This window comes from Carlito syrichta, unplaced genomic scaffold, assembly GCF_000164805.1.
Source record: "Carlito syrichta isolate Samal-C Ts95f unplaced genomic scaffold, Tarsius_syrichta-2.0.1 Scaffold135639, whole genome shotgun sequence".
NCBI lineage: Eukaryota > Metazoa > Chordata > Mammalia > Primates > Tarsiidae > Carlito > Carlito syrichta.
Genome location: NW_007079735.1, coordinates 41,716 through 64,347, shown reverse-complemented (window position 1 = coordinate 64,347; position 22,632 = coordinate 41,716). Strand labels below are relative to the sequence as shown.

At 46.1% G+C, this 22,632-nt stretch overlaps 1 protein-coding gene across 1 annotated transcript in view; it reads right to left on the bottom strand.

Annotated features, from left to right (window-relative positions):
* The window catches only part of PLXNC1 (plexin C1), a 137,441-nt gene that overhangs the window by 81,497 nt on the left and 33,312 nt on the right, over positions 1 to 22,632 (bottom strand). The window contains exons 5-6 of the mRNA XM_021708253.1: positions 9,369 to 9,483; positions 1,196 to 1,343 (exon numbers count right to left, since the gene is read on the bottom strand). Of these exons, the coding sequence (XP_021563928.1) occupies positions 1,196 to 1,343; positions 9,369 to 9,483 (263 nt within the window). The remainder of the gene's footprint in view (positions 1 to 1,195; positions 1,344 to 9,368; positions 9,484 to 22,632) is intronic.

Here is a 22,632-nt window from a genome sequence, read left to right as displayed (position 1 = left end):
GACCAGAATAAAAGACGAGATTAATATCTTTTTCCACATATATAAATGTGTATAAATGTGTGTGTGTATGTGTGTGTTTTTAGAGACAGTTTCTCACTCTGTTGCCCAGGCTGGAATGCAGGGGTGCCATGATAGCTCACTGCAGCCCCAACCTCCTGGGCTCGAGCAATCCTCCCACCTCAGTCTCCTGAGTAGCTGGGACGACAGGTGGGTACCAATGTGTCAGCTAATTTTTATGTTTTTTGAGTTGGAGATTCATGACTGTGAATGGCTACGTGGTACAATGTGCTACCCTAAGCACCCAGTGACTATGTCGTCGCGAGTCCAAGCTCCCTTGGGCTCCGAATGACAGTCGGAGACAGACAAGGCACTGCGGGCCTCTGCCCGCACCGGCACTGGCTGGAGTCTTTCAGGGCTCGTCACAGCTCCCCGGGTTCGTGGCTCCCAAGGCCCTCTGTGGTTCCTGCTGCCTTCTCTGGTTTTTTCTCCCTCTCTCCACCCCTGCTCCATTTGCTCAGACATTGAAACCCCTTCCAGGCCTTCCAGCAATGCCTCTTCTCTCCGGACCACACACAAGCAGTCCATACCTGGAATGCTCTTCTCCTCCTCATTGGCTGGCTCAACTCCACTCCAGGTTTGTATAGGAGTCACTTCCTCTGGGAAGCACTCCTTCCCCACCCTGGGTCCAGCTGGCACAGTGAGCTGCCCACGTCTCTCCACTCCACTCACTATAGCTGCCATGGGTGGCCCCTGTATCCCTGGCACCTGGCCTGGTGCCTACATGGGGGGTGCTCCACAAACACTCCGGTGTGGACAAACGAATGCAATGAGCTCCAGCTGTGAGAACACTGGCTGGGCAGCTTCTCACCCTTGGTCACACCCTACGCTTCCAATCTCTGCATGACTGAGGCCCGTGGGTAGTCAGTCTGATGTCTAGTGTCACCCTCCTACCCAACTTACTCCTCTGTCACTGTCCAGTCACCTCTACTAGTGGGGTCCTGGGGTCAAGGAATGAGGTAGAGCAGAGGTGAGCAGGTCCAAAGGGACAAGCAGGAGCCAGACAGAATCCCTGTCTATCTATCCTGGGGAGCCAGACAGAATCCCTGTTCTCCAGCGTGCTTCCTCGGGTCACGTGAACCCAAAGTTTCTCTTGCTTAGCTGACTTTATGCCAAGAGACCAGAGGAGCTCACATACCTCTGTGGCTTGCTCTGGTCGGGATATTACAGGCGCAGGTCTGGTTCGGAGGACTCCGACCCCGGCAGAGGTCCCTGTGGGTGTCCACGTTCCTCACTGTGCACTGTGAGTATCTCGGAGGGACGCCTCCCCACAGGGTCACTGTAGTCTGCACAGGGGAGGAGACACAGGTAGGAAATGGGGGTTTCTGTATGGCCTGCCCCACCAGACCATCTTGGGGCCCCACGTGAGCTCACCCTCCCAACCACCAGGGAGGGAGGAATTCCCAGAAGAGCTGACATAGACACAGATGTGCACTGACTGTTTGCTTTGCTCTTTGGTAAACTGCATATTCCCATTCTTTGACCACTTTTCTGCTTTGTGCGTGTTCTTCTTATCGGCTTGTTAAGAGCTCTCTGCATAGTGTGGATATTAATCCTTATCTGCCATCCTCTGACACATATTTCCTCCTAATCTACTGTTTGCCTTGTAACTTCTGTTTGTGGCATCTTTTAGCCTTGCACAATGTGTTTTTATGTCATCAAATACAGAGTTTCTTGTCTTGGCTATAATGTGGGTCCCAAACTCTAGCTTATAGTCTAACACTAAATTGTTCCAACGTCTTTATTGTTTTATTTTAAAATGTATATCTGTAATACATCCAGAATTTATTTTTATATATAATGTGAGATAAAGGTCTAACTTTATTTTTATCCAGATGGTTAATCAGTTATGTCACAACCATTTATTAAACAAAAAACAAATCTTTCCTCACTGAACTGAAATGCCATTTTGTCCTATATTAAATTACCATATATCTGGAATCTATTTCTGAATTCTGCTTTGTTCCAGTAATCTATTGATCTCCTTCTAGTGCAATGTCACCGACTTTTTACTACTGTAATTTTAAACATATTTAGCATCTGATAAAGCGAATCTCTCCTTATTTATCTTTATGTTCATAATTTTCTTAGCATTTCCTAGACATTATTCAGCCACATGAACTTTAAGGTCATTGTATCCAAAGGGCCTGAGGGGACTGTGAGTCTCACTGAAATTGTATTAAATACATGCCTTAATGTCAGAAAAATTGATATCCCTATGATACTAAGTGTTCCCATTCAAATACATGACTCTTTTTCATTTGTTTTTCTTTGATCCAGAGTTTCCTTGGGAGGGTGTGCCTTGGTCTCCCAGGTTTAAGATACCTTTGTCAACTATTCCTTATCACTAAGGACACTTTAGACAATAGTTAGAGGAGGTGGCCTACTTTAAAAACTAGCCACGGTTTTGTTTGTGGTCAAACATATACTCAGCTTTGGGAGGAGGGACTATTGTGTGTGTGTGTGTGTTTGTGTACAGGATACGTGTGCGTGTACACATGCATGCATGTGTGTGTACACTAGGAACACAAAAAGAAAATCTTGAAATTTCCCCAAAGTGACTTCTTCCTAAAAAAATTTATCCAAAGGAACAGACAACCGGGTTTCCTGTTCAGGAGGAAAATTAAAGGAATGAATGTGCCCACGGTGGGCTCCTCTGGCATCAGCTTCAAGAGGAGCTCTGGTGGGAAGGCAAGGCAGGGGCCTTGAATGACACCCCCTCCAAGGAGCCACAGTCGAGACACCCTGGCAGGTGTCTGTCCTCGACTACACTCCAACCTTCCACCAGACCTTCTGTACTGCTGCCTGAGCCTCTGTGGTTTCCTGCTGCCCTGCTAAGTCTGTGCTAGTCCTGGGGGGTCACTCCCTCTTCCCATTGTCAAGAAATTCTGTTTCTGAGTCACAGGTGCATGCTGCCTGAAAGAAGCAAGTTCTTTCAGTCCACTTCATCTGGAGTAAAGTCCAACCATCTCTAGGGGACCTGAGCATAGGCATGAACCCCAGACCATCCCCCTCAGCTGGTCCCCAACAACTGGCTTCCACGTCTCCAACCCGGTTTCATACCTGCTCCACACCTCAGCACATGGCCATGCATTATCTTGTATTCAAATGTGGCTTACATGAAATTCATTGCTCAAAGATTAAATGAAAGTATCAGAAAGTTTTAAAAAATTTCATCTTCATCAATTCTTCAAAATGTTCCACATTTCCTTCTAGTTCTTACCTACATTGTTTTTACATAACTGTAATCATTCCATTTGTTTATTCCATAATATTTATCAAGTTCCTGACATATGCTGAGTGCAACACAACGTACTGAATACACCAGTGAACCAAACCTGGTCCCTGCCTCCAAGAGCTTACAGACTCGTAGAAGTACAGAACATCCTACTACAGTAAATTGGAGGAGGGCCACACAGCATCAAGAGATCATCAAGAGGTGACTGAAGGCTGAGCCAGACAGTCCAGTGGAAATGGAGACTCGAACAGAGTCAATGTGCCCTTAGAGGTAGCATGGGCAGGACTGGAAGTGGCAGATGTGGAGATGGAGGATGAGCAAACGGGTGGATGGAGGTACCATGGGTACCACATCTGAGATGCACACATGGAAGGAGGGGTGGACTTTGGGTGGAAGAGTCAAGATTTCATTTCTGGTCATATTTAGTTCAAGACTTCTGTGATACTTGAGAGGACAGATATGTCAACTTGGATGTGAGCCTGGAGCTCAGAGGAGCCATCTAGATTGGAGAGAAGGGAGACATGGACATGGGGATGACTTACAAAGCCACAAAAGTGGAAAAGGTTGTCTACAGACAAAGTACAGGGAAGAGAGAAGGACCCCAAACTAGGCCCCAAACAACTGCAACAGTTAGAGTCAGGGAGAGCAGGAGTCTGCAGGGAAGGCTGAGGTGTGGCCAGAAAGGAGTGGTGAGGGCGTCATTGCTGGCAACAGAAGGGGTCAGGAATGCCACCAGCCACCAGGTAAGATGAGCACTTTATCCTGTCTGCCAAATGACTGCACAGAGGTCACTAGTCACTAGTGTCATAGTGAGGGCAGGTTCTGGAAAACAGTGAGACAGAAGCGGATTGAAGTTGATCTAAAAAAAAGGAGCCAGCATGTGGCCTCAGGTGCAACAGAGGCGCGAGTAGCCTGTGAGTGGAAGGTGCTTTCGTGTGACTTTGGGCTCCAGGTGAGCATCGTTAAAAAGCTGAAGCTTTGGCTTAATAAACCCTGTGTGGGAATCCTTGCCAGGTTGATGGCTCTTTCTTGAATCGAACTGGATTAAGAGGAAGTGCAAACACAAAGGTTCTCATGGGATGCAGAGGCACTGAGGGTCAATCAGCAAGCAATCGCCATGGGGCCAAAGAGCTCCTTGCTGCATGACATTCCATCAGGTCGGCAGACCATACTGTATTTATTTTTTTAGAGACAGGGTCTGGCTCTGTCACCCACGCTGAAGTACAGTGGTACAGTCATAGCTCACTACAGCCTCAGCCTCCTGGGTTCAAGTGATCATCCTACCTCAGCCTCCCAAGAGCTGGGACGATAGATGCTATCATGCCTGGCTCTTTTTTTGTTTTTGTAAAGACAGGGTCTTGCTATGTTGCCCAGGCTGGTCTTGAGCTCTTGGCCTCAAGCGATCCTCCCACCTCGGCCCCTCCAAATGCTGAGATTACAGGTGAGAGCCACTGTGCCTGGCCAACATAACATATTTTACTTAGCCACTCTCCTTAATGCTGAACAGTCTGATGACTTCCAGGTTTCTAATTCTATAACTGCTACCGCAATAGCATCTTCATGCTTAGGGTTTTTCTTCTTTCAAGTTACTTCCTCAGGATTCTAAGCCTGAAATTAGTGTTTCAAACAGAATGAATATATTTATGACTTTTGAAACACGCTGCCAAATTGCTTTCCAAAAAGGTTGTGCTAATTGGCATCACCAACACTGGGTGCTAGCATAGCTTATTATCACTTTAATTTGTATTTATTTGAAAACTACTGAGGTTGAACATATTTCCATATTTGTATCTATTTTCTGAATCTCCTCTTGTGGGAATGTATTCTTTGGCCCACTTACTCTTTGGTGTCTTTTGAATTTTTCTTAGCTTTATTATCTTATAATTAATATTTCGTTTGTGGCAAATATTTTCCTGAAGTGTGTGCTTCAATTATCTCTTATTTTTTGTTGTATAGGTGTTTTAGAAAAGGAAATAATGTATATGAATATTTTCCTTTTATTATTACATGCTATATTGCTTCAGAGGTAGGAAAATAATCATACTTTCAAATTATCATATGTTCAATTCCATTTTCTGTTAGTTCCTTTAAGTTCGCTTTTTATATAAATTTCTTAGTCTAAATTTTTATATTTAACGTAAAATATGAATTAAGTTATGTTTCCACAGTACAAGCCAGTTATCTCAATACTTTTATGAAATCATTCTTTTGCTTACTCTTATATTATGATGTCTGATCTTTAAAATGTTTGCATCTATTTCTGAGCTTTTTAACATATTCTATGGATCAGTATTCCTATTTTTAAGCCAGAATCGTGGATTGAATCATTGCTGATATCTCTATATCTATCGATTAATCATATATCTATTAATTATTATCTGCCTATTAATAACCTATCTATGTTTACAATCTCATGGAGTGGTCTTGCCTAAAATAAACTTTTTTTCAAAATATATTTTGACTATTATTGATCAGTTCATGCTACCCCAGATGAATTTTATATTAATGTAAGAGAAAATACATATTCAAACTTCAGTGGAATACCACAAAACCTAGAAAAACAGTCTGAGGAAGAAGTGATGCTTGTACGATCTCTTCCCACCAAGAAAGGCAGCTTGTTCCTGAATATATTCAAAATGTTTTCCAAAGCTTCTAAGAAAATACCTTGTATGTTTTTTGTTTTTACTTTTATTTATGCTTATGTTTTTAATTGATAAGTTTTCACTATGATGGATTATAAATAGCTTTAATACACCACTGGTCTGTTATCTAATTACTATTAGAAAGAACAGCTTAAGCTAAGATGTTCAAAGTCAAAAATCACATTTTTTGGTAGCTGTCTCCAACACGTATCTCCTAATAAAAATGCTTTTAAAATATAGGCTATATACTTTGCTTTTTAAGATTATGTCTGAGTATTTCTGTTGTTTTTATGAATAGCACCATTTTTAAATTGAAGTTAAAAGTCTGTTTTACCTGACATATAGTAAGTTATTGATATTTGACTATTTGTCGAATGTCCAGCACTTTATTTAACTTTTACTCATTTGAATAATTTTAAAGCTAATATATTTAGATCTTACAGATATGCAACCACTTAACGTTAGCAAATGATGGAATTTTTGTAGATTTCACCCCAATAATTATTCTTGTTACTTGTTTCTTGTATTACTGCCCTGGATAGAACTTTAAGAACCACGTGGACACTGTCAGTTATGATGGAGTTCCTTAACTCAGTGCTGGTTTGAAAAGAGGGTTCCTAGCATTTCTCCTTGAGGAACCATATTGTGGGTAAGAAAAAATTTTATTCCTATGTTTTTCTGTTTTTATTTGTCTAAGCCATTTTTACAGAATGCTGAAATCTCTTTATAGGCATACAAACATACAATTTTACATAATGCAAAACTGGGTTTGTGTCTTTATCCTCTTTCGTTTGTGCACGCGAGTCTCTCCTCTGTTATCTTTTCTGTGTCTCTGCCTTCTGTACCACATCAGTCATGCCACCAGGGAAGTGCATGTCTACATCCTCATATGACTTTGTCAATCCTATTCTCCATGCTTAAATAATCATGTAGAGACATACTGGGGAGTGCTAAAAAAAAAAAATGTATACTCATTTTAAGCGGTATTTTCTATGTATTAGTTTTAGTTCCCGTAATCAGAAGTAACTGATGATGGTAACCAATGTGACTTGTGCTAAACTTTTGCTATTGGTACAGATGGAATATGACAATTCTAATATAGTTGTTCCTTTCTTAAAATGAGTGTACATTTTTTGGCACCCTCTGTATATACATAAACACACACTCTCCAATCAGTGCAAGATCGTGTTATGCATACTTCCTTGTGTCTTGCTGTTTTATTCAACAAAACTTCACAGAAATCCCTCCAGGATAACCAGAATTGCTCTAATTATTTCTTTTTAATGCCGATCCCATAGTGAGTATGAGGATGTGCTGTTTTCTAATTGTTTTGTATAGAGAAACAAAGCTTCTTGTGAACAAGAACAAGCTTCTGTAGCAATCAGGAGTTTTCTCTACCTCCAGAGTTACAAAATGTTACTAGGCATATGATGGACAATGGGCAAATCCTCTGTGAATGGAGATAACAGATGAAACGGCCACCCACATAGGTCAAAGTCAGGTATTATATAAACAAAGGAAGACTGAGATTTTCAGGTAAGTCATAGGTGGCCACAAGGGTGGGAAGTATTTTGAAATAATATAATCAAGAAATAGAGTCAGATATCTTATCAACACTAGTAAAACAACCAGTGGAAAGTTAGTTTCAAAAAATAGCTTTAATCAGATTACTAAATTCTTATCTCCTTTACTTGAGAGTCATGGCAGACTACAGAGTGAGGTCATGGTCCTGTGGGAAGTCTCTGGTTGGTTAGGGTCAACCACAGAGGCTCGGGGCGGAGAACACAGCACTAGTGGTTGTTTGGGCGGTAAGCACTTTTTGAAATGCTCCAGATTAGATACAAATGGTGATTAATATGTAATAGTAAACCCATATAGGTATGAAAATTGAATAAGCAGCACTTTTTATTTCATGAACAAGCTACTTTCTCCACTACATTTAACTGAAGTATTCGCCTTAATTTTTTCAAATGACAAATAAAAGAATCTTCCATAATCTTAACTATCAGAATCCTAGCTATATTCAAGATGGGGTCTCACCCTGATGCCCAGTCTGGTGTGCAGTGGCACAATCATAGCTCACTGTAACCTTGACCTTCTGGGCTCAGGTGATCCTCCCACCTCAGCCTCCCAGTTAGCTGGGACTATAGGCGTGCACCACCACATCCAGCTAATTTTTTGCAGAGATGATATCTTACTATGTTGCCTAGGCTGGTCTTCAACTCCTGGGATCAAGTGATCATCAGCCTCCCAAAGTGCTAGGACTATAGGCGTGCGCCACATCAGGCCTGGATCGTGGTAATTTCTACCATCCTCTATTAGCGCTGAAATTGGCTATTTTTCAGACTAATAAGAGAAGTAAAAACTTGATCCTCTCTGTGTTTGGATGTGTAAGCATCCCGCCCCCGGCTCTCAGTCTGACTCAGGGCTGGCAGGAGTTTGTACGAAGGTTTGGGAAGTTTTTTGTCCCCAGGAAGACAACAGACAGTGACAACAGCCAAATAGTGATGGGTTGTGATTTGAAAGCTCACTTCTTCCATAATTTACAGCTCACTAAATACCCGGGCTCTCCTTTATTAAATGTTAAATCATCCTAAGTGGTACAGCTCTTGCTATTCATTTGAAATGGCAAAGTGTAAGGTAAGGAGAAAGTGGCCCATCTCCCTGCTAATGTGGCATTCCAAGACAACACAGCGAGTGCAGCACAGGTCAACTGTCTGCTGCAGAGGACACTGCACCATTATTCAAACACAAGAGCCACAATTAGGAAGAAAATGTCTCCCTCAGCACCACAGAGATGGTGAGTCAGGGGTTCCATCTCCCCTCAGAAAGGGTCTGGCATGAGACACGAAGATGTGGGAACATGCCCCTTGCTCCTCTCTGTCATCCCTTCAGGGCTGATGTGCTTCTGTCACAGCAAAAGCCACTGGCCTTCCAAGGAACCCAGTGTGCAATATTCACTGCCCACTTCTACCAACGTTGTTGGAAACCACGTTCACAGGACAGCTACTAGGGGTAGCCTGATCCATTAAGGGATCACAAAATCAACACAAAATCCTAAATGAAACCATACTTACAAGTCCTGTTAACCATGACCCTGACCTTTTCCCCTCTATTTTAAAAACTGTATTTATTTCTACAACATGAAAGTCCAACTTTTTTTCAAATTCAGCTATTGAGAGTCATCTTTGGCTTTCCATGACAAACTCCATGAGAGCAGGCCCACAAGGTGACCTGGCTGCTGCTGGAGCCCCAGGGCCATGTGGAGTGGTGACAACTGGCCAGTGCTCAACAGGCATTTACTAAAAAAGTAGACTGCCATAGCCGAGCTAGCTTGATCACCAACAGACACTTTACACCCAGAAGGATGCGAGCATCAGTTGTGCAAAACGAGACACCAAAATGAAGACAATTAAAGTCTTTCCTCTTACCTTGTCTCTGCTGCTTCGAATGATCTGAATTTGAGGGCACTTTTTCACTCCAGATGAAATATCGAGCCAGTTTTCTATGTTCTCTAACTGTACACAATCTCCTTGAAAAGTGCACCTAGAAAACAACGCAACAGAACAGCAACCCCACACATGCGTTAGTTAAGACTCTATCCCCTTGGCATTCATACCGAATGCAGGCTTTGGAGAGTGGGAATGGATTTGGAGCGGGAATAGGAACATGATGCTAGAACCATGAAAAGCAGCAAAGAGACAGCAGTGCAGTTTCCCATCGTGTCAAGGGGCAAGGAACAAACATAGCAACATGTTGGACTCTGACTCTGGAGCAATCCTGCAAGAGGACACTGCCAAACACATCCCAGGCACATCTGTGCATGGATTCTAAGATGAAGAGCCCCCCTTAGACACGTGGGGCAAAGAACAGCCCAGGAAGGCATTTACATAGTATATAAGTTTTAAGTGTGCAATTCATTTTCAGAGTATCAACTCACTGTGTAACTTGTCTTTTGTTTAAAAGCTACTACTTTTGCTTTGCAGCATAATTAAATAAAAATATTTCAAGGACAAAGTCTGCCTAGAAATGTGATAAGATTTTCCATCACAATCTGCTATATAACATTTATTTAGACAGACACCCAATGACACCAAAAGATAAAGGCGAAACATTTTCCAAGGTCACCTTCCCAAGTCAGCTAGCTCAGAGGACGCCCTGAAGGAGTTCAAGCTATGTCCAGAACCAACTACCCTGATGAACAGATGCTCAGAAGCTGAGTGGTAAGTAACATCACTGGTTCGCTTGACATGTCAGTCTTGGTAGGTCACACAAACTTGGGAACCCTTGCCTCCCACCAACCCCTCAAGAAGAGCAAACACCAAGTGCCATGTGATCTTCACATGGTGGTGACTTCCATAGATATTCCATGGAATGGATAAAGGAAAGGCAACATGTCCTTGGCATCTGTCCCCCTCAAGGCTAAAGGTTAAAATGAAAGAGCAGGGAGCCAGTGATAGTGATGTTTAAAAGAAAGTGAAAACACAGGAATCATAAGATTGACAAACAACCCAGGGGTGACCACATTCAGCTGTGGGGAGACCCCGGGGGATCCCATGGACAAGTCTGGATTGGACCAAATAATGTATCTGGCTCCATAGAGGTTTTACTTCTCTCACTCTCTCTCTCACTTCTTCAGAATTGAGGCTCATGGCTCTGTCTTTGTTAATTTGAATATTGCAAAAACAGAACAGGAAGTTAGTGAGTTTCACTCAGCGTCATCCCCAGCACAAGACTGGCGCGTGCGCCGTCTTCTGACATCTGGACCCAGCTCCTGTGGGCACATCTGTGTCTCGCCTCCCCCCACAGTGGTGCCAGTTCCCTCTCCGCATTATAACCATGGGGATTTTCATCAGCAACTCTCCAAAGCCATAAATTTATCTGACCCTTGACGGCCAGCTCGTCCGTCACGGACATTAAGTTCAAATTAAGATGCCTCTCAATGTCAGGGAGAGTTTGCAACGGAGGGACAAGCACCACTGGCCTGAGAAGCAGAGGATGACCAAGCCAGTTTTTTATTATGTATCTGAAATAGATCGTGACTGTCAAAAACTCCCTGCCTCTCTGGTTTGTGGAAGAAGGCACTTCTTCTGCCTATAAGAAAAAAATAACCCAGTTCTACCAAGACTGGAATACAAATATTTTTGTAGGCTCTTAATGCTGCCTGGGAGTCAAAGCCTAAGGCTGCCAAAAAAGCAAGTGTAAAATATTTCATACAAATAGTGCTGCAATTCGCCAATTTGTAGGCAGCAAGCAGTAGTGCACTGAGTTATCACTCCCTTTCTGAACTCCTGTGGCATTTCTTGTCGGAACCACAGATTTTGGTATTTAATCACATGCTGCCTAGAATTATAGCTTAACTGTTTTATATGTCTATGTCAGTCCTCCCCAGGCAAGCCCTAAGTCCCTCAAAGGAAGGGAGAAGGTCTTTAATATTTCTTTAGCAAATCCCTCTGTGTCTGGCAGCACAATATGCAAATACTAGGGTTTCAATAAATATTTTTGAATGAATGGATGAAACATGAAATCTCTACAGGTCTTTTCTGCTGGTGATTTTTCTTCCTAGAGTTTTGATTTATGTCTGACTCCTCCTTATGCCAAAGAGACTATTTTTAACATAAGCTAAAAGTCTAAATCTGGGGATCAAATTAGGAGTTGAGGTTTTCAGGTTATTTTGAAAAAAATATATAAAATGAACCTCTCTCATTTCCTGTTCTGAATAAGGTTAAAACCAAAATCTAACCACATTAAGCAACTAAACATAAATTCCTTGTTTATAAAACAATAAGTAACTATTTTTTTTTTGAGTTGGAGTCTCCCTTGGTCGCCCAGACTGGAGTGCAGTGGCCGCTCCCGGCCACCGCAGCCTTGACCTGCTGGGCTCCGGCGATCCTTCTGCCTCAGCCTTCCGAGTAGCCGGAATTACAGGCGCTCGCTACCACGCCCGGCTAATTTTTGATTTATTGTAGAGATGATGTCTCGCTGCCCAGCGGGTCTCGAACCCGCGGGCTCAGCATCCACTCACCTCAGCCTCCCAAAGGTGCGGGATTACAGGCTGAGCCACCGAGCCCGGCTAACTATTTTTAACATAAGCTCAAAGTTCAAATCTGGGGAGCAAATTAGGGGTCAAGGTTTTTCAGGTTATTTTCTGAAAACATGTAATTAAACTTTAACTTCCTATTCTGCATAAGGTAAAAACAAAATCTAACCATGTTAAGCAAATAAACAGAAATTCCTTGTTTATTTTAAAAAAAGAAAAAAAAAAAAAAACACCTCTGACTGGGCATGGTGGTTGCACACCTGTAATCCCAGCACTTTGGGAGACTGAGGCAGGAAGACTGCTTGAGACCAGGCTAGGCAACATAGTGAGACCTTGTCTCTAATTAAAAAAAGAAGAAGAAGAAGAAGAAAGAAAAGAAAAAAACCAAAAGCCTCTGAACTCCTATTCCTTGCCTCTCACCAGTAATTAAAAAAAAATAAAGAAAACGCAAGCTGTGCCACCAAGAATGAATAACCAGATGGCCACCCAGCAACCGCATCCTATGACTTCTCAAATACTGCAGATGATGAGAACTTCAACACAGCACATGCCCCACACACGCATGTTTCCTAGGGAGGGGGGTGGATCTTGCAGCTCCTGTATTTTAGTAAACACAAGCAACTACTTTGAAATCCTCCCTCCTGAAAGCTATCACCCTGACTCCTGTGTGCCAGCAGGAGACCTGGTCAAGTGCGTAAACATTCAGCTGCTGCCCTAATCAAATTAAAATCCCCCTGCCAGCCACGCCTTTGAGAGGGTGACCCTCCTGATGCTCTCCAAGACAGGCTGGTCCTCAGAGGCTGCACCACAAGTCTGCAGGCCGCACGCAGGAGGAGACTCAATCTGGACAGGAACAAGCACTCTGGAGAACATGAGGGAAGTGGGCTTGCTTTCTCTGCCTGGACTACTGCCTTTGCCCCCTCTACTACTGGGGATTCACACCAAAGTCCAAGATTCCCAAGCAGTATTTTCTTTTTTCTTTCTTTTTTCTTATTCAGTCGGGGTCTCACTTTGTTATCCAGGCTGGAGTGTAGTGGCATGATCACAGCTCACCATAGTCTTGACCTCCTGGGTTCAGGTGATCCTTCTGCCTTTGCCTCCTGAGTAGCTGGGACAGAGTCTTGCTGTGTTGCCCAGGCTGGAGTGCAGGGGCACAGTCAGCTCATTACAGCCTCAAACTCCTAGGCTTAAGCGATTCTCCCACCTTAGGCTCTAGTTGCTGGGACTACAGGTGTGCACCACCACACCCAGATTTTTTTTTTTTTATCATTTTTTCAAAATTTATTTTTGGTAGAGATGAGATCTCACTATGTAGCCCAGGCTGGTCTCAAACCCCTGGGCTCAAGAGATCCTCCCATCTTGGCCTACAAAAGTGCTCTGATTATAGGCGTGAGCCACCGTGCCTGGCAGTATTTTATTTTTCTAGTCCTTATTTCCAGTTGGAGTGCAAGCTTACAACATAAAGTCAAGAAGCAGACACAAACCCATTTGCAAATTATAAAAGAGAACTTGCCTGGGCACAGTCACACCCTCCTCACCCCCAACTGATAAAAAGATGTGTTACAAACCTACCTGGCTACACCACGATCAGGAAGTTCCAGACACTTGCTTCCAAGTTTGCTGTTGGAAGTTCAGAAAGTATTTCCCTCCAGTGGGTTTGCTTCCTAAGTTCTTAGAAATCCATGTAGCCCATAACATCCCCAAATAACGCCCCCACCACACACCAGACAGAGGGAACATCACTCTGTGCCAGGCAGGGTTCTGGTTAATTCTCACAACAACCTCATGTAGCGTGAGGGAGGAAACAGAGGATCAGAGAAGTACAGTAATATGCCAAGGTCACACAGCCACGAGGTGGCCGAAGTCTCACTTCAGAGCCACGAACCTGTCCACTCAGCTTCCCTTAGATCTTGGCTTCCCTTAGATCCTGACCACGGTTTAATAGAGGGCACCAAGATAAGGACATTCAGAGCTCCTGCTGGCTCCCTGGGGCCTCAGTAGTTGTTGGAGGATGAGGCTGGGCCAGGATGAGGGAACAGGGCTGGGGACCCAGGAACAGAAAAAAAAGAAGGTAAGGCAGAGTCTCTAGGACAGAGAGGATAACAAAGATTTGGGAGGGAAACAGAGACAGGGATGCTGAAGGGCTCTAAGTGTCCCCTGTCATTAGCCCTGAATGCAAAACATCCAGCTAAGGTTAGCATTCCAGGCAGCCCTAGACTTATAAATTGTGCTCCAAAAATATTTACTTGCAAACCATTTGTTTCTAATATAAAATACATTTTCCCCATAGAAATAATGTTCCCAACAGTAATTATGTTTCCAGGTTAGCCCGTGAAACTCATTTGTCCCTAATGTGACTTCAATATGATCTACTTGTGATCTGGGAGGGCAGAAGGCAAGCCCGCCACCATTTGCACTCCTCCTCTTGTTTTCTGCTCAGCTGGGGGCCTGGGAGCAGTGCCCAGCTGGATCGACTTTTACTTTTCTTATTTCAGTATTGTACTTATACAGCATTGCTATTTTTTGCAATGGGCATGGTTTAAATTATTAATTGTTCTCATGCCAACACAGAACAGGGAGGCCAGTCTCTGGAAAGGAGGGAAGTTTCCAGGCAGGGGGAAAGCCTGTGGGTGGGTGGGGGGACCTTGGGATGCTTAGGCTGGGGTCTCGAAAATGCACCGCGTGCTCAACCTTGAAACACAAACTCTGAGATGTGACTTTCACGTCCTGCCACTCGAATTTCACCAGCATCCTCCAATCTCATTGTTCCCGAAGAACAGACAGTCCCTGAAGGAATCTGATAACCAAGTATCAGGTAAGTGGTTCGAATGTGGGGTAAATGCGAACGTTCCCGAGGTTCTGCCCTAATATAGTATCAGAAAACTTTTAACAAGGAAACAATCCTGCTTCTCTCTCAGGAAACAAGAGCTGCCTCCGCACTGGGTGAAGGTTTCGCTCCAAGAGCGGCTCAAGGTCTTCTGCTAAGTGATCTTGGGCAGACATCTGCATTTCAGGGAAGGTGCAGACCCCGGGGGAGGGCCAGGCAGTCTCCAGAACTGGGGGTCTTCCACGACAACTGCCAGTCTATGGCACGAAGAAGCCAAAGTCCACTGAAGAGAAGAGGACAGGGATTCTGTGACAAATTAAACTCCATATTAAAGGGCACCAGAGTTTTTAAAAGGGGAATGCCAAAATGCAAGACCAAAATGACTTGCTGGGAAAGCTGAAAGCTGGCTCTTTCTCACTAGAGCTGAAAAGCCAGCTACCTGATACAATTATGCTAATAGCAAAGGCAGCTTAGATTTTTTTTAAAAGCAAAAGCATCTGATGACATGCCAGGCAATGTCTTTTCACATGGCTTTTGAGTCACTTATTATTCACAACACACCTACAAAGTAGCTACAGTAATTGTCCCTGCTTCATAGTTTGGGGAAACTGAGGCACAGAAGGTTCCAGGTTACATTTTTAAGGTCACAGAGTCAGTCGGCAGAAGAAATGAGATACAAAACCAGGCAGGGTGGCTTCAAGGCTAGTTCCTCGCCCACTGCCCCACACTGCCTTCCACAGCAGCTACTGCCACTGAGCCCTTCTTAATCTGTCTTGTGTTGCCATCATAGGGGACCACAGACTGGGTCATCTATAAAGGAAAGGCCCCTGAGAAGCCCTGGGCCAAGGGGCCGGCATCTGGTGAGACCCTGCTTGCAGCACCAGCCCATGGCAGAAGGCAGAGGGGCAGGAGAGGGCAGACGCACGTGCAGGAGAGAGAGCCCAACTCGTGCCCAAGCCCTTTTCCAGCAGGAACTCATTCATGCACAAGAGCGGAGCCCTCATGACTCAAACTCCTCCTCTCACAGTCGCCTGGGGGAGTCAGGTCCCATCACATGAGTACTGGGTGACACTCACACCATGGCCTTTCCAGTTCCCGTGCACCAAGACTTCTGGGAATTACCGCGTCCCACCTTGCCACTGCCCGCATGGAGTAGGTCTTACTGTTGCCACATCCATGTTAGAAATGCAGAAACTGAGCAGCAGAGGTTCCCTCCCTATGCCTGGTGGGGGGGCGAAGGTGCTACCCAGCTCACCGAGGAGGGCTGTGTTCAAGGTGGGAGGCTTCCCCCACCAAATCTCAAACTCACTGCTAATAGAGTGGGTTCTGTTTGTAAAAAAAACAGACAACAACAAAGATGGGGAAGCAGATGTGAAGAGAGGTCGGTCAGCATGGTATCTGGAACTAGTGTCCATCTCTTACGACAACAGCAAATTGTTCAAAAATTTTAGAGGCTTCCAAGGTAGCAGCATCATAGATGCCAACATAATACTAAAAAGGTTCTCCCAAGGGATGGCTATATAGGAACAAGTACATTCCTTGGGTTGCTTTGGGTATTAATGCTAAAGTCGGGTTCAAGCAGGGTTCTATTGCCAAGAAGCTCAGGTAACTGTAGTTAAGTTAAATAGTTAAATAAATAAAACTAAACAAGGTTTTCTGCTGCAGGACTTTTCAGCACCTTGAAGATGCCACTGTGCTTTGTAATTTTCCAAGACAAGAATGAAAAATGCACCATCTTCCAGCTTTTTTGTTGAGGGATGTTCTGAGGGGTTAGATATTCTAACCATATACTCTGGGAAATATGACTGGTCTTGTTTACAGAGCAATAATTCGCATGGCAGAGCAAGCTAGGAAACCCTGTGCATTTGGCTAATTTGGGTCACTCTTACAATGAATCCCAAGCGCCCTCAGCATCCAGCCCTCACTATCAGCTGGGCTCTCGTGCAGCCTTTCGGGTCTCCTCCTCCCAATTCTAGTTCCTCCAAGCTCCAAGCGACAACAGGTTTGCTCTCAAGCACAGGCTGTGACGCCACTGCCTGCTTTACAATCTCCCAGGACACCCTCTCTCCTACCCAAGGCTCCCTGAGTCATGCACTTTCCTGACCTGGGCTGCAGCCCAAGTCTCCACACATCTCCCCTTACCCCAACACTGTGATCTAGCTCCAGCCTTCCTCTACAATCATCCTCAGGTCCTGGTGGGTTGATGAATCTACCTAGACTGCAAGCCCCTGAAAACACCCTCCCTACCCCCTAGAGGTGCCTGGCAGAGAGATGGCATTCAATCAACATCAGCAGGGCAAACACGTCAAACCCCAGGCACGTGCTGTTCCCACTGCACACCTGGGGCCTGCAACACCTGGTAACGTATTCCTCATTCAAGGGCTAGTTCAGTGTCACCCTCCAGCCTCCAGGCAAAGCAGCTGCTGCCTCCTCTATGTCCCCATGACATCTTCATGCACTCCTAGTCTACAGCACATTCATTCATTGCCGCTCCCCTGTATCTATGACTAGACCATGAATCACCGCAGGGAAAGGCCCAACATCTTCCATTTGACACCCCCAGGGCCTGGCACCACACCTGGCATTCATTCTACAAGTTATCAAGCGCCCACCAGATGCCAGACACTGTACCAGGCACTGGGGACACATCACTGCATCTCACTAGCCTGTTCAGTCCCCTCCCGGAATGAGCTTATAGTCCAGGAGGCACGCTGGCAACACCAACTAAAGAGAACTTCAAAAGGAAGAATGTCTTCTGCAAACACCAAAGATTCCATAGGAAGGAGCTTACTTTAGATTGGCTGGACAAGAAAGATGGCATTTCAGCTCATTGTTCAAAGATGAGAACCATGAAGTCACATCAAGAGGCATGGGAAGAGCATTCCAGCAGAAGGAACAGCAGGTGCCCCTGAGGTCACTTAAGACATTGGCTCTGCAATGAATGGATGAAACAGACCAGCCTGGCTAGGACCTCGAGAAGGAAGGAGGAAAGTGAGTGTGTTGCTTACAAGTTGGTGACCTAGAGCACACCATGTGAAACCTGTCCCAGGTGCTCCACCTGCAGAAACACAAATAACAGTTTCCACCTCATGAAGTTGTTACTATGATGACATCTGCTTAAAAAGCTTATGATAATGCCTTGATAAATATGAGTTGTTGTTGTTGTTGTTATTATTATATGGGCTGGTGGAACAGGGAATTTAGGCAAAAATTTGGGTGGCATAAGCCAAACACTAAATGGGGGACAGGGATGTGGGCAACTAGCTGGTCGAATATCCCTGTGCATTACACAGGTAGACTCACCCCAGCATGCCTGCTCTATGTCAGGAGGAAGACACGGCTCAGGGCACTCAGGGACCCTGAGGTGAGAGGATTGCCTGAGCCCACGGGTTCAAGACCAGCCTGGGCAATTTGGCGAGAACTTGTCTCTACAATAAATAAAAAAATAATTTTTTTTTTTTAGTTGAAGTCTCACTCTGTCACCCAGGTTGGAGAGCAGTGGCATGTTCATGGCTCAGCACAGCCTCGACCTCCTGGGCTCAGGTAATCCTTTCATCTCAACCTCCCAAATAACTGGAGCTATAGCCATGCACTACCATGCCCCACTAATTCTTTAATTTTTTTGTAGAGATAAGGTCTGGCTATGTTGCCCAGGCTGGTCTCAAACTCCTGGGCACAAGTGATCCTCCCACTTCAGCCTCCCAAATTGCTGGGATTACAAGTATGAGCTACTGTGTCAGGCAAGGAGGGATTTTTAATCACAACTCTCCCTCCTCCCAGAATAAAGGGATCTTTGGGGTATCCTCATGCCTTGAGCACCAGTTATTAGAGCACTTTTCGTAGTGTACTGAAAGTAATCCCACATGTACATGCCAATCAACAGGCCAACTTAGTGAAGGCCTACTCGCCTTTGTCCCCTCAGGACCGAGTACAGGGTCTGGCCCATGGCTGGCATTCAACAAAAGGTAGCTGAATTGTATGAAGAATTAAATTCTGGTCTGTGTCTCCATGATAACGGCATAAGTCATTCCATTGATTTCTTTGTTTTTTTTGAGTTGGAGTCTCACCTTGTCGCCAGGCTGGAGTACAGTGGCATGGTCACGGCCACCACAGCCTTGACCTGATGGACTCAGGCAATCCTTCTGCCTCAGCCTTCCAAGTAGCTGGAACCACAGGTGTGTGCCACCACACCTGGCTAATTTTTGATTTATTGCACAGACAAGGTCTCACCAAGTTGCCCAGGCTGGTCTTGAACCCATGGGCTCAAGCAATCCTCTCTCCTCTGCCTCCCAAAGTGCTGGATTACATGTGTGAGCCACCACACCTGGCTTGTCTCACTGATTTCTATTAGGTTGGCCCGTGAACTGGCATGGCGGATCACCAGCCCTGGTTGTGGACCCTGAGCTCTTTGGCATACAAAACCTGTCAGTAGACTGTGGCACTCATACAAAGGGGATCTGTGGCCTTTGTCCCATGTGGCTCTTCTGTGGGTGATGAGTGGCCTAAAAGTTGGTGTTTCTAATTCCAAATGCAAAGCATGAACTAAATAATTTAGGAGAGGCATGTTTTAAAAACAGGTGGCAGCTGGGTGCGGTTCCGGCTACTTGGAAGGCTGAGGCGGAAGGATCGCTGAGCCCAGCAGGTCAATGCTGGGATGGCTGTAAGCATGCCACTGCACTCCAGCCTGAGAAATTAAGTAAGGCTCCAACTCAAAAAAACAAACAAACCAGAAAAACAGGTGGCATGGACATTAACATGGGAAATGCTACCTCTTGAATCAGGAAGGTTTGAGTTCAAAGCTTCTCCGCCACACATTCCCTGTGAGGCTTCTGTGGGTCTTAGTTTCCCTACTAGTAAGCAGGTAGCAATAATACTAAAGCCCCATCTTCCTGGGAGCCATATCGAATCCCATGCTCGGCCTATCAGAAAGGGTGTACATTCCAGAGAGCAGAATAACAGCATCCAAATGTTAGAAAACGTTCCAAGAGTGAAACAGGAGTGGCAGGAAGGCTCGCGTGAAGACCTGAGTACTGTGTGTGGCTGTGGAGCGGTTGCTGGGAACAGGACAAACACTGGGTCCCTGGGACGAATGAGCACCTTTGAGGGATTTTTAAAAGCCAATCAATACATTCTTATGAAAGTGTATTCTTCCTGAGATAAGGTCATTTCCAAAAAATCTATCCCATTAAAGTGAGTATTTACTAAAAGGGATGTTCTTAATGGTGGTTGCTGGAAGTCAGAGAGCATCACTTAAAGAGACGCTGCAGCTGTATGTTTGGATGTTGAGGTCCAAGCCCTTGGCCGTCAGCCCTACTAAGCCAAACGCCCTCGCTTCGGACAAGACAGCTTTTTCCTGGGCCAGTGGGGCCAGCTGTCAGGGATGCCATGGGGGGGGAGCCAAGCCTTCACCAGTTGTGTCCTCTCCTCGCCTTCTGTTCCAAGATAAGTAGGATGTATCCACAGCTGGTAGAGGAGGTGGGGGTCTGTGGCCCAGGCTGGCCCCAGGTCCCTCTCCAGGGTTGGAAGCCCCTGTCCCTTCGGGGAGCATCATAACTCAGATGCTCAGGCTTGCCTGCACCCAGGGAACTCGGTTGATTCCCCAGGCCCAAGCGCCATATTCCCAGCTGCTCCCTACTGCTTCCTCCCACAGACACTCACCCTACTTGCGGCTACACAATTAGTCAGCACAACATGGTCCTTGCACGAGGAGGAACTGCCCATCCCATCATTCTCATCATCACGGTCATCAGAGCTGCACTGGACCACAGCCACATGTCACCACAGACTCCAGGTGTAAGGACTGCCCAAGGATGCCCGGATTGGAAAGGGAGGAGGAAGGGTCTTCTCCCAGATAGCCTTCCTGGCCATTCCGCTGAATACTGGGGAAGCTCTGACAGATATCTTCAAGGCTGAGTGTGTCCCTTCCCAGTGAGGCCCTGAGGACACTGTTTAACATGTAACCTCTCTGTCTCCAGCCAGCGCTCCCAGCCCTCTTTTTGCTGTACTTGTTACCAACCTGTGATGAATACGTTCTCTATTGCCTTACTTATTTTTATACGTCCATCTGTCCTCATGTCATGGGTTGGACAGTATTCCTCCCAGGCTCACATCTGCCAGAACCTCAAAATGTGACCTTATCTGGAAATATGGTCTTTGCCGATGTCAAGAGTTAAGGATCATGGGATGACATCGTCCTGGATTTAGGGTGTCCAATCACTGGGATCTTTCTAAGAAAAAGGACTGGGACACTTGGTCACAAACAGGGAAGATGGTCATGTGGAGACTGAAGCACAAATGGGGTCACCCAACCCCATATCAAGAAACACCAGAAGCCAGGGAGGTACTCAAGGGTCTCCCCTGGAGCCAGAGGAGCTGACTCTGCTAAGACCCTGATTTCTGACTTGTGCTCTCCAGGAGCCAGAAGACTAAGGCTGAGAGGGTCAATCTGTCGTGTCCCACGCCCCTGGGAAGCTAAATCACCTCACTAGAAGGACCTGGTAGGTGGGATTGCGACCTGTGTGGTACTCTGTGGGAGCTCAGTGAACATCTCTTGACTGGCTGTGTGTATACTGAAACTTTCTAGGCAGGACTTCTCTAACTCAGCGGCCCTGAGTGCCAACGTCTTTCTTCTGCAGTCCATTTCCAGGAAGTCCTCCCAAGGGCCATCTGTTCTAAGCTCTCCCCTTCTCTCCCACTGCTCTGAGTGGTGACAGCCCCTTTCCTCTCCCCTCTTCCCTCTTGCTGCCCTGGTGGATAGAGGCCTGGGAGCTGGGGCTGGTCCCAGAGTGGAGGCCTGGCTCTGTCACTCGTGCCACTCTGGTGGGCAGAATAATGGCCCCAAAGATGCCCACGCTCTGACTCTGGGGCCCAGGACCAGCTTACTTCATGGTGTCTTATTCCATCTGGGGTTGCTTTCACAGAGTGCCACAGACTGGATCATTTACCAAGACAAGAAATGTATCTTCTATAGCCCTGGAGGCTGGGAAGTTCAAGGTCCAGGGCCACGTCTGGCGAGGCCTTCACGAGGCGCCATTCCATGCAGAAGGCAGAAAAGGAGCACAGAGAGAGGAGCCAGACTCACGGCCCAGACCCACTCTCCTCAGGAACTCACTCCATACACCAGCGCCAGCCACTCGAGGGCCAAGTCCCCAGGACCATCACTTCTGAGTGGTCCTGCCTCTCGCACAGCTGCACGGGGGACATGCTGAAATTTGCACGTGACACGGGGCCTTTGGAGCAGGGCCTGAGTAAATAACCTCAAGATAGGACACTGTGTGGGTGAGCTGTGTGGGCCCACGACATCCAGGGGTCCTTCCAAGAGGAGAGAGGGTCAGAGAGGATGTGAGAGGAAACAGGATTCGGGGGTGGGAAGGGGTTCAAAGATGCAGGAAGGCCCTGAACCAGAAGCACAGGCGACTCTGAACAGGACAGGGAAACGGAGGCTCTCTCTAGCCTCCAGAGGAGGCCACCCACCCTCAATAGTAGCTCCCCGAAGGCAAGGCCTCAACGTGGGGACCACCAGGACTGAAGGTGGCGGGGTGCTGGAGTTTTAAGCTGTGGAGTCTGTGTCACACATTTGTATGGAGGAAAGCTCCCACAGCCAAGCCTGTGTCTCACCAATCAGGGAGGGTGGGACACACTGGACAGGCCGGCCCGCCCCGGGGCACAGAAAACTCATCCTCCACCGGCCCCTGCCTCCGCCAGGTCTCTGCTCGGCCCGGCGTTCGCAGAGGCCACGCAGTTGCCTCCAGAAGGAGCTGGCACACCTGCAGTTTCGCGCCCACGGGCACAGCCCAAGCTCTGAGAACGCAGCCAGGCCAGGGCAGTC